Genomic DNA, 12,029 nt, shown 5'->3' on the forward strand with positions numbered 1-12,029 from the left:
TGATGGATGTCACTGCCAGGAGTTAGTTATAAAAAGATTGTGGCTTCTGTCCTGGTGTGCTGTCTCTCTCTCATTCTTATGTCACTTAAGAAAATAAATATTCGTTTGGGGGTAATTTATTAGGCAGCAAGATGTAATTAATACAAGATCCAATGGACAAGAAGCTGCTAATAAGCAAGAGAGGAGAGGACAGGAGACAGAGGGAAGAACATTCCAAAGAAAAGCACTACTATGTGCAGAGGACATGTGCCTAGTGGGACTATGGGGAGTACCAAGACCTGACGAGAGACCAGGGCCAAAAAGAGATTATGCTATTATGCTGCTTTCGCAAACTGGTTTCAGGATTTTTCCTTCCTGAGACAAATATATTTTCCTACAGAAAAGAAAAATAAATGTTTGCTGTTTTAGCAATATGAAATACAATGTGTTTTTAGAATTAATACTTTCTCCTTCATACATCTCATATCTTAATATTTCAATTACCATGAATCTTTGCTTCCAAAAAGGAAAAAAACGGAAATGCAAAATATGAGATTTCTTGTTTTAAATCATGTTTGTTATTTCTGCACCAGAATTTTTCCAGGGAAGAAAACTATTTTTCAAACACTTGAAATTTTAGGATGAAAATTATCTATATTAATGAACTACAGCTACAGACTTAAACACGGATAAACCTCGAATATAATATTGGGTAAATGAGAGCAGTTATAAAATAATATACACAGTATGATTCCATCTATGCACAATACAAAACAAGGCAAAATAAATTTTATTGACAGGGGCTGCATACATACATGGTAAAATGTAAAGAAAAACAGGAAGTGATTATCTCAAAAATAATGGCTGCCTTCAGAGCAAAGGTTGGAGGGATATTTGGGGAAAAACTGGCAATAGTCTATTTCTTAACTTACATAGATATTCGCTGTATAATTGTTCTTCAAAATGTGCAGATATCACACACTCTGAAATATATATTATATATGTTAATATAAAATAAAATTAAAATAATAAGTACAAGGAAACACACATAGTACAATTAGCACTTACATATTTTTTAACATAACAATATGAACATTTGATCCTACTATCACAGCATATATTTCGTGTTCTTTCATTTAATTTATGAAATTTACATTTTTAAAGACATTAATTTAGCAGCAGACAACATCTAATTAGGTGTTCAGTAAATACAATATTGGATGGAAGCCCAAGATTTTAGCAAAGACTAATATAGAAAAATTAAAAATATATATATATAAGTACTAATTGTACTTCTTGTGTTTCTTTGTACTTATTAGTTTAATCTTCTTTTTAGTAACACATACTATATATCTATATTTAATATATATCTTTAATATATATTTCAGAGTGTATATGTACATTTCAAAGAACAATTATACAGTGAATACTATGTAAGTAAGTTAAGAAATAGACTATTGCTGGTTTTTCCCCAATTATCCCTCCAACCTTTACTGTAAAGGTGGCCATTATCCTTTGAGATAATCACTCCCTGTGTTTTTTTACTTTTTACATTATGATAAACAAAAGGCTAATTTACTCCAAAGAATATGCAGAAAACACATAGACTCATAAAAAAAGAGATGGACAAGGCAAATGAAAAAATGGGCAAAAGATATGAATAGGCCAACAAAAAAGTAGATTAATATGTTACCAGTGACTTAACTAGTAACTATAATTATCCCTTCAGATGCAACGGAGAGAAAAGCAAAAGATGCAAACAGTTTATAAAAAGGAAAAGTGAGAAATGTTTAAGAAAAGTAACAAGCTCCAAAACACAAGAATTCAATAATGAATTCAGTGGATGGATAAAATTTAGAAAGCAAAAAGAATTATGGTGAATAATAAATTTGATCCTAGTTTCCAGTGCAATATAATCACAAGGTCTGTATCAGTTGGCCAGGACACAGTGCTAATAAAAGCCATGTTGCTGGGCCTAATTTTTTTTTTAAGCATAATCACAATGTGCATCAGTTTGTTAAGACACAATGCTAATACAAGCATATCGTTGGCCTAATTTTTTTGGAGGCAGTTACCATCACATAGTCCAAAACTAGTTAATGGAGACAGATTTGTTCCCTGGCCCATGGAAGATGTCATATACATGTGTATCAGTGATCACAAGGGATAGCACGTTCAATGGGCAGATAGTGAATATCCACACGTAAAATACACAAAGATATACATACTAGGCTTTTAATTCCAGCATAGTTTTTAATTCCAAAAAACTGGAAACAACCAAAAAAGCCAAGCATAAAATAGTTGATCCGTAGGGCTAATTAAATAAGTTATGAAATAATATCTATGAAAGAGCTTTGAAAACTGCAAAATGATAATTAAGGTGCCGTCTTTTGAATGTTTGTAAAATTCAGACATAGTGATAAGTGCTTTATATGTGATGTAACTTAATCCTCACAGCAACCCTAGACTCTAGGTCAGGGGTTTTCAGTAAACTCTCCCAACTTTAAAATATCGGCAACTAATTCAAATTTTTAAAAATATTACATGAGCCAACTAAAAGTGTCTGCAAGCCTGATCTAGCCCATGGGCTGCCAAATTGCAGTCTCAGATGTGGAAATTAGAGAAGAGGCCAAAACCCAAGTCTTGAAAATATTTATAATTAGGGATCTGTTAGAGGAAGTGAAGTTAGCAAAAATGATGAAGGAAAGTAGAAAATAGATGCAATGTCTTAAACCAGGGAAAGAGGAGATTTCAAAACAGAAATAATCAAGATCAAATCATGTGGGAAGAGTCTTAAAGTAAGGACTAAGAGGCTTTATGATTTACTAACAAGAAGGTAGTCAGAGACCATCAGGAGCTGTCAGAGGGCAGCGTTAGTACAGAGGGAGGAACAGGACCAAGACTGAAAAGAACTGAGCAGAAGCGATTGTCAACAAATGTAGACTTATTCGTTCAAGAATTTTGACCTTGAAAATATGGGAGAATGAGACAGTGCCTTTATCCTTTCACATCAAACCAGAAAGAGAGAGATGGGACAATATCTAGAGCTAAGAGGACAGTGACGGTATTTAAGAATAGAGGAGAGCACAGCATATGTGTAGATAGAAAGAGGGAGAGCTACAAGTTACAAGAATGAAGGAGGCTAACTGGTAAAACAGGATCTTAGAGGTGATGGGAGGAGATGAGAAAAAGCAAAGTGGAGATTTGCTTTTGAAAAGACACACTTAGTCTCTGAGAGAGAAGGAGAAAAGGCAAGAGTGGTTACAGACACGAGGGACATTTTGAGGAAGTTCAGGTTGACATTTTTGAGTACATCTACTCAGCGTCAGGTAGCTATGCAGAGGTCTGAGGACAGTAAGATGAATGAGGCAAGGTCTCTGCCCTCAGAAACCTCATCATCTGGGCAAGCTAAAGAAGTCCACACTGGCTGATGGGTAAATCAGAGAGTGAGCAGCCATCTGCTGAGTATGAGGGACAATAGGAATGGTTTGGGCTATGAAGAAAGACCTAGGGCAGTCTTCTTGATCCTGGCTCCCATCAGAACCACCTGCAAAGATTTGTGACAGTCCAGATTCCCAGACTCTAATCCCTGAAAGGTCTCATTAAGTAGGCTTGAGATGGCACCATATTATCTCCAATATTTTAGGCTCTCCAGGCAACTCTGTTGGCAACTAGCTTAATTACTGGTTTAGAACAACCCCTGGGGAATATCTCAGAGGGAGCCAATGAAGGATAGATTGAATGATTTTTTTTAGAGAATAAAAATAACTAGACTTCATTGTTTTGAATCTAGCAATATTTACTACTTGAACATTTTTTTAAAAAATTGTCAATATCACAAAATGGACCCTATAACCAGATATTCTCATATTATGTAATAGATAAACCTTTGAGAAAAGGTAGCATTTCATGGTAAACTAACCAAATAGAAAGGAAAAAGAAAAGAAATGCTAAACAACTAAAAGCTACATAAACACACACTCAGTTTGGAAAAAATACCTTTACCCAATCACTGTATATTCTCAAATGATACCCCTTGTACACACTCAGGTTTCCCCTATGTTGATAGAAAAAAAAATTAGATGCTGCTTTCTCCTTCCAGCTATGATCTTTTCTCTCTTTTTTACTGCCAAACTTCCAGAATGAGTGGTCTGTGCCCACGGCCTCAATTTCCTCCACACCCACGCTCTCCTTGATAGCAGCAATCTTGTAGCTCATACACCCTTCCATTCAAACCACAATGTTGAAGGTCACCAGCCCCTTATAGTCAAGCTTTTGGCCTTTCTTCAGTGCTTGTGCTCCTGGACTGTTCGTCAGATTTTGATGCTATAAACCACTTTTCTGTCCTTCTAAAACCCCTTCCTTAGCCTCTATCCCTACCCCTAAGCTTTTCTCTGTCTGTCTCCTACTCCGTCTTCTCTGCAAGCCTGCCTTCCTCCTTAGGCACACTAATGCATATATTCCCCAAAGTCTCACCTGCTCACCTTTCTCTTTATGCCTTCTCTCATCATTCTCCCCTACCCTAGAATGCCAACGGGTCCTCTATACAGTTGATTTCTCCTTGTTTTAGCACTTCAGTCATAGTTTAGCTCCCTCTCTCCTTCATTCCTGTCTGGAATGTTAGTTCCTTCAACTCTTCTTGCCTACGTGTTTTCTGCTTTTCTTTATCTTAATTATCACTTCCACCAGGAAGTCTTCCCTGACCCTCAGACCTGAGTAGACTTACCAATTACACATTTCTCTCTCAGCCTCTATTTCTCATTGCATACTTATATATTACTTAATTATTTGCAATACTTTTTAAAATATCTATCTTTCCTACCAGATTCTAAGCTCCATGAGAGCTTTATCTATGTCTGTCTTGTTCAAGTATCCCCAGCATGAAGCACAGTGTCTGACACACGACACACTCCTTTACTTACTGGCTGACAGAATACCTGACCCATATTCTAGCTTTGACTTATTTTTCCTAAACAAGAATCTCAACCCTTTAGGTGAAATTTCTCCCCACTTAAATGCCTGCCATCATTTCAAGTACATCACATCTGAAAACCTTATTTTCCCACACATACCTACCACATCTCTTTCCCCCTCTATTTTTAGTATTACGGAGGAGTTTCAAGCTCAGCTCATCTGCTAAAATGTTGGGTAGTATCTTTAGTAACTCCTTGAACACTCTTGGGCTTTATTTGCCCATGAATGAAATGAAAGGATTTAATTTGAAGGTTTCTAAAGTCCGTCCTATCTGAAAGCTCTATACTTCTCAATCATGTCATGTGTGTCCTTCATTTCACAAATGAGGAAATTACTATCTAAAGAGAGTAAACAATTTCTTACAGAAGACACAGCTAGTGGTTGAATTATATCCCATGACAGGCCTTTAAACCCAACACAGAGATATATAAGAATCTAGAAACTGGAGGAAAGTTGAGTGAGATTTTATTGAGAAAAGTGAAAAGCACCAAAACATTGAATGCATGAATAAAATTTAGAAAGCAAAAAAGCGTGTAATAATATAATACACTCCATCTCAATGTCCAACACAATATAACCAACCAAATCAATATCAGTTGGTAAAAGCACAACGATATTAAGAAACATGGACTTGAAGAAAGTTCCACTTCCTTTATGGCAAAGTAAGCTTCCACAGATAACAACTATAAATTCTGGACAAAACATAAAAACAACTATCTGAAACCACTGGAGAGTGAAAAAAGCAGGATGATTCTTGAGGGGTGTCAATCCTTGGAAGAAGGAAATGGCTCAGGGTTGGGTGTGTGTGTTCCCATTTTTTCCCATTTTTACCACTTTTAGTCTCAGGGAAGGCTGCAGTTGGCACCACACTGGACAGCTAGAACTCTAATAGAAATCCCACAGTTTTCTGGAGAACAAGAGGACAGATTCTGGAGCAACCTTGGTCTCTGGAAATTGAGAGAGGCAGAGAGAGAGTTCCAAAGTCTGTGTGTAAACTCTACGCACGTCTCTGGCTGACACTAGGCAATATATGGCAGGGCACACTTGAAGCCAACCACTAAAGGTAAAAGAACTGAGATTTAAGACACTGTTCAAGAGATAGAGTTTGCAGTTTGAGTCCAACCAAGTTAAATGCTTTCTAAAAAAAAAAAAATCAACAGAGTAATAGAACCCAGAGTCTCTATGATGTAATATTCACTATCCAAATTACTCAACACACAGGGAATAAGGAAAATATGGCCTACTCTTTTGAGAAAAAAATTAAAGGGAGATAAACCTCAAGGTGACCCAGATATTGGAATTATCAGACTAGGACCTTAAAGCAGACACTGAACTATGCTGAGTGATGTAAAGAAAAATATGCTCATACAAATGAAAAGACAGAAAAATTTCACCAGAGAAAAAGAAACTAATTAAAAAATACATGGAAATTCTAAGTTGAAAATACAATGTCTGAAATAAAATATTCACTGGATGGGCTGAACAAAAGAATGGAGATGAGAGAGAAAATTGTTGGCAAACTTGAAATATATCAATAGAAATTATCCAATCTGAAGAACAGAGAAAAACATTGCAAAACACATAATGGCCACAAGGACCTGCTGTGAAACAGCAAAAAGTTCTTCAAACATATGTGTAATGGGAGTTCTAGAAGAAGAGGAGAGACAAAGTTGGCAGAAAAAAAATTTGAAGAAATAGCAATTGAAAATTTCTCAAAATTTGCTGAAAAGTATAAGTTTACAGATTCAAGAATCTCGGTAATCCCAAGAAGGATAAATATGAAAATAATAATACATAGAAGACATTATATGTGCTGAAAACCAAGAATAAAGAGAAAATTTTGAAATAAACCAAAGAAAAATGACAGATAATATTCAGGGAAACAATAATTTGAGTGTATGCTGACTTCTCATCAGAAATGGTGAAACAACATGTTAAAATGATGAAAGAAAAAAAAATCAACCCAGAATTCTATATCTAGCAAAAACATGCTTCAAGAATGAAGCATATTCAGATAAAAGGAAACTGAGAGAACTCCTCATCAGCAGACCTATACTACTAGTGATGATAAAAGGAATTATTTAAGTTAAAGGGAAATAATACCAGACAGAAACTCAGAAATTCAGAAAGGAACGAAGACCATTGGAAATGGCAGCTATGGTGGACATAGTATCTGTGCCCAGAAGCCTCTTCAAGGAATGACTCTTTGCTCCTGCTACTAGGAGCACTGTCAGCACACAGCCTTCAGTTCTCAGCATCTTCAGGGATGGCCTCAGTGACTTTGCCAAAGTGAGACCCTTCTCTGGGCAGTCCACATCCAACGACTGATTGAGATGGAGGTATTAAGGCCCAGCCGTTTTGATTCATTGCAGGGCCTCTCTAGGGTTATTCTAACTCCACGGCTCCACATGAGGGTCAAATGAGGGTGTCAGTGGTTAAGATTGCAGATGGACTTTTCCCTCTACGACACTACCCTTCCTTACAGGTGTTTCTTCCAAGAGTCCTCCCTAATAAACATTCTCTACTCAAAATTCTGTCTCAGAGTCTGATGCTTGGAGAACCTACAACAGCATCAACACCTCAAAGGAACAGAGATCTTTCAAGAAAATGATTTGCTTCTAGAACCTTCTAGTCCTGCTTCTGGGACTTTTCTATGCTGCTTTCCTTAAACACAAATAGGATTTTGTTCTTAGGATGGTTTCTAGGTTTTCTGGACAGACAAGACATATAAATTGTAGCTAAGAAAACTTTGAAATTGTTTGCTCAGTGTTAATGCATGAACAATGTTGTTTCTTCCTGGAAATAATGAGCCGATTATAACACTTATATGAGTTTTGATATATATATATATATATATATATATATATAAAATTTCATAATGATAAAAAAAGTAATGGTTGTGGATTTGATTCTTAGGAGCTATTAGCTCACACAGCACAGTCCAAAGCTATTTTATAACCACAGACCTGCTCCCTAATCCCAGTGTGTCAGTGATAACAAAGAAGACGAGGCAAAAATATATCAATGGTTACTGCATTTTAATCACTGGGCAGATTGATTTTTCCAGGTACAACATAAAACCAAATGACAACTGAGTTATTTTATTAACTAGCATCATTAACTGAAACACTCATGATCTTATTAGGAGGCAATTTATCTACTGTGGGACTCTCTCATTTGTTCCCATCTCCTTATTTTTATCATCAACCTATTAGCATCCCTCTATCTCACTCCTCATCTTACTCCTCAATTTCAGAAGAGTTTCCCTCCTCCTATTAAAGGGTAAGCATTCCAGTTATATCCCAGCTTGTCTCTCTTCCCATCTCTTCTCAGATCTTGCTCTCCGTTACAGAGAGGAAAGAGATAATTATCTCTTGTATCCAAATCCAGAAATCTCTAGTGCTGATTCTCCTATTTCTATCTCTATGAGTACTCTCTTTGTGAGATCCTCCACTCCAGGAATGATTCATAAATCCTGGATTGTGCTATACTTCCAAGTTCCTGTAGGAATCTCCCTCCTAGGGACCCTCCCTCCCTGTACTGGATTTAACACCTTCCTCTGTAGGCACCGATGTCTCTCAGCGATGTCACACAACTTCCTAAAATGGAAACCCAAAGGTAGGACCTCTTGACTCCTGCTTCAAAATAAATCTTCTACCACTTGCCACTCTCACTCAGTGGGATACTGCTGCCACAGTATTCCCCAAAGATATTGCTTTACTATATTACTTTCCTATTCATAAAACAACAGATGGCTCCTCAGTGCCTGCTGCACTGTATCCACATTCCTCTGTTTAGCTATTGAGAACCCTAGAAATTCAGCCATAGGTCCTACAATCCATATAACACAGAAACTCTGTTCCCTCGAGCTAGAGTTCTTTCTTTCCCCAAACTACCTTGCCTTTGTTTGTGCTGTGCATCCCCTCCTCCCAATTTATGTTTCTGCCTTTCCCCATTGGTCCAAACCATCATTCAAGACCCATCTCCTCCATAAGTCCTCAACAACTCCAAACCACCATAATTTCTCTCATCTTTGGATTTTCACTGGATTCATAGACAATTTCAAGACTGACTGATTTAAAGTGTTCTCCAATTGTTTCATCTTAGCTTGATCTCCCTAATTTAGATTGCTGATAACTTTTAGGCACTATTCACACACACATACACACACCCCCTGCATACACACTTATAAAGACTTAATAAAAACTTTTGATTAATTTACTGACTGCTTAAGCATGGATGTTTAGAGGAAAACATACCTAAAATTTGTTATAATATGTAAATTCACAACTATCAAAAACTAGAAAAGGAAGATAGAACTGAAACTATGAGAACAAACCCCTTCTTTTTAGCAATTGCTTTTAATTTCTTTTTCCATCTTTTGCAAACCTGCTGAGGCTACCAAACACCCCTGTCTTCTCTCCTCTGATTGTTACTGCCTGCCCCCTAGTGGAAGATGAGGATAATGGTAAAAATTAGCCAAAAGAAATAAAAGTGTGGGGGATTCCTTTTCAGGAACTCATAATCTCAATATCAGTGACTTTTATAAAAGGTAGAATCATATTGATCGGAATAGCAAAATTTAATTTGAATTCAAGAAAAAGAAATCTAGAAGACAATAGGCTAAAATAAGGAGGAAAAGGGGCACAGGGTGAACGGGGATGAGGGAAGGGGACCCGACACAGGTCTGTAGAGCTTTGCTCTGCAGTGGATGACTTAGGTTGTTTTAATTTTTCCTCTCAGATATTATTTTCTTAATAAACTTGGCTTACTAAATAGCACATTGCTTGAATTTATAAGCAAATAAGTAAACAGAAAAGTAAATAGATTTTTTTTAAATGCTATGTTTTACCTTGAAGTCATTAGCTCTCTTGCTCCTTTGTGAATTTAATTTGTATAATAAGGTGAGTCATTTCTGTTTGGCAGTGTTAATAACAAAGCAGTATTAGTAATAAAGAAATAAGTTCATGCCCGCATAATTTGCTTATTTTTCTGAATTATTTCGTGGTGAATTTATAATGCCAAGTCTTTGCATGTAAAGTTAAATTAATTCGCTTTTTTGTATCTTGATTCTAAACATTGTGATAAATTTATAATTGTATAAGCCTTAACTTCAGACATTTGGTATATGTAGGATCTCCTAGTTGTGTTCAGAAATAGTTGTAAAATTCAAACCTTTAAACCACTAAAATTCAAAATTATCTGTTGTGTTTTAATCTTGATTTTTTTTTTTCCCTTTACCCAAAAGTCATAGTGCAACTTGACATAAATAGCTTCTTGCCTACTTAGCTTCCCTGCCAAGCTGGGTCTTGCACAGCTTTCTCTAAGAGTTTGCACACAAAGATCTTAACTATTGAAGGATTCAGATCACTTGATATTTTTTTTTAAGTAAGTAAATAGTCCGTTAGGTTTATAACCCAGTGGTGTAAGAAACCGTGGTACTCTTAAGCGAAAATCACAATGGCTAAATATTGAGGAAAATTGCCCATTCAAATGTTCAGCGATGCACAGACGTGGCCAGGTGGGACTCTGCAATGTACCAGTAGTGCAGGACAAATCATTTCATCTCTCTAAGCCCCAGCTTCTGCCTTTGTCAAAGGAAGACATGTCCCCCACCCCTGCTTCACTGGGCTGCTGTGCAGATCAAAGGAGAAAGGGATGTGGAAATCCTGCCTAGAAAGGTACAGCAGTACAGTATGGCTATTTTATGTGTGCTCACCGGTAAGACTGCCATGTGGAAAACAGATTTTTTGGCTGGAAGATAGGCAATATTTTAAAGTCATTCCTATGAAGGGAAAAAACATTTTCTTCTTTCAATTATCAAATTATAAAATTTAAACCCAGCTACACTGTTTCCTTGCAGCTGCTCCCACCTACTAAAAGTGAAACCTGAAAACTCCCTCCCACGTCAGCTCCTAGCAGGTCTCTATAGTAAAACCTGGACAACCCACAATAGCCCCAAATTCTCTACAACTCCTACAGGAACCTAGAGGTTAAAGAGTGTGCCCTCTAACCCAGAAAGTGTCTTTTACAGCCTACACATCTTAAAGATAAATACAGTCATACACCACAGATGCACCACCAAACTGTGAGTGTATTATATTTTAAAAGCACCTGGTCGTAGAAAGTGACAGAAAGCAATTAAATTTCCTAATCTATTCCGTTAACAATACAGACCTAAATGGGTTGGGATTATTATTTAAATTTTCTTTAAAGGAGGAAGAAGATAAAGAGAACCCAGATGACTTGGATCACTACTTGACATGATTTAATTTATTCTGTCTCATTCAAAAGAGGGAGGAGGGGAAATGAGGAAGTGGAAAGCGAGGCAAATTATAGAGATATGTATACTGTAGGAGGATACAAAGTAAAATAAGTAAGACAAAGAAGAAAATACAGATAAAAAAGTGAAATACACCTGGGAGTAGGCCCCCTCCCTCCTATCTATGATTGCAATTATTTTGCATTGCCTCATAAGAAAGGCAAAGAAAGCTCAGGAAAAGCTGAGACCGGGCTTCTCCCCAGTCATTCTCTTGTCGCTCTCCCGAAGAGAATTTCCACTTACCAACCACTAAGAAGACAATCAAAGTCAATAGCAGCCGCAGGTCAGAAGTTCTCCAAGTGCAGAGCATTTCTGGTCTCTTGTTTCCTGCCCTTCACTTAAAACTTTTCCTCCACACAGGTAGAGAAGGAGCTGTGGACATGGTGAGGCTCTCTCTGGTCGACTTCTGAGTGCCAGATCCTCTGAGCCAATCGGCAGCGGGAACTCCTTTCCTCCTGGCCTCTTCCTTCAACTCTATGTGTTTTAGCCTGATTAGTAACTTGGAACAGAAGAAACTCTTCTCTGGAACTTGACACAGCAATAGATTTCCTGTATGAAGCGCTGAAGCAGAGACGGAGGAAGCGGATTGATTGAGTTATCTTTCAGCTCATTGGTCCTCCTCTCACTTCTGTGGCACACAGATAAACTTTACAGTAAAGCATTGAATGTGCCCAAGATAAATGGGTTCGTCTAACCTTGGATTTAAAAAGTAAAACAAGATATTTCTCTATTTTTAGCCCATCCCTTTAAATTT

At 37.0% G+C, this 12,029-nt stretch overlaps 1 protein-coding gene across 5 annotated transcripts in view; it reads right to left on the minus strand.

Annotated features, from left to right (window-relative positions):
* The window catches only part of LOC106829510 (cell surface glycoprotein CD200 receptor 1), a 43,887-nt gene extending 31,858 nt beyond the window's left edge, over positions 1–12,029 (minus strand). For 2 of the 5 annotated variants that reach the window (XM_070508828.1, XM_070508827.1), the window contains exon 1: positions 11,519–12,027. Coding sequence is in view for 3 of the 5 variants with exons in the window: in XM_070508825.1 (XP_070364926.1) it covers positions 11,519–11,585 (67 nt within the window). In the remaining 2 variants the exon portion in view is untranslated. Of the gene's footprint in view, positions 1–11,518 lie in introns of all 5 variants that reach the window. The other 3 variants (XM_070508825.1, XM_070508824.1, XM_014838649.3) reach the window with 3 other exon arrangements.

This window comes from Equus asinus, chromosome 5 (assembly GCF_041296235.1).
Source record: "Equus asinus isolate D_3611 breed Donkey chromosome 5, EquAss-T2T_v2, whole genome shotgun sequence".
NCBI lineage: Eukaryota > Metazoa > Chordata > Mammalia > Perissodactyla > Equidae > Equus > Equus asinus.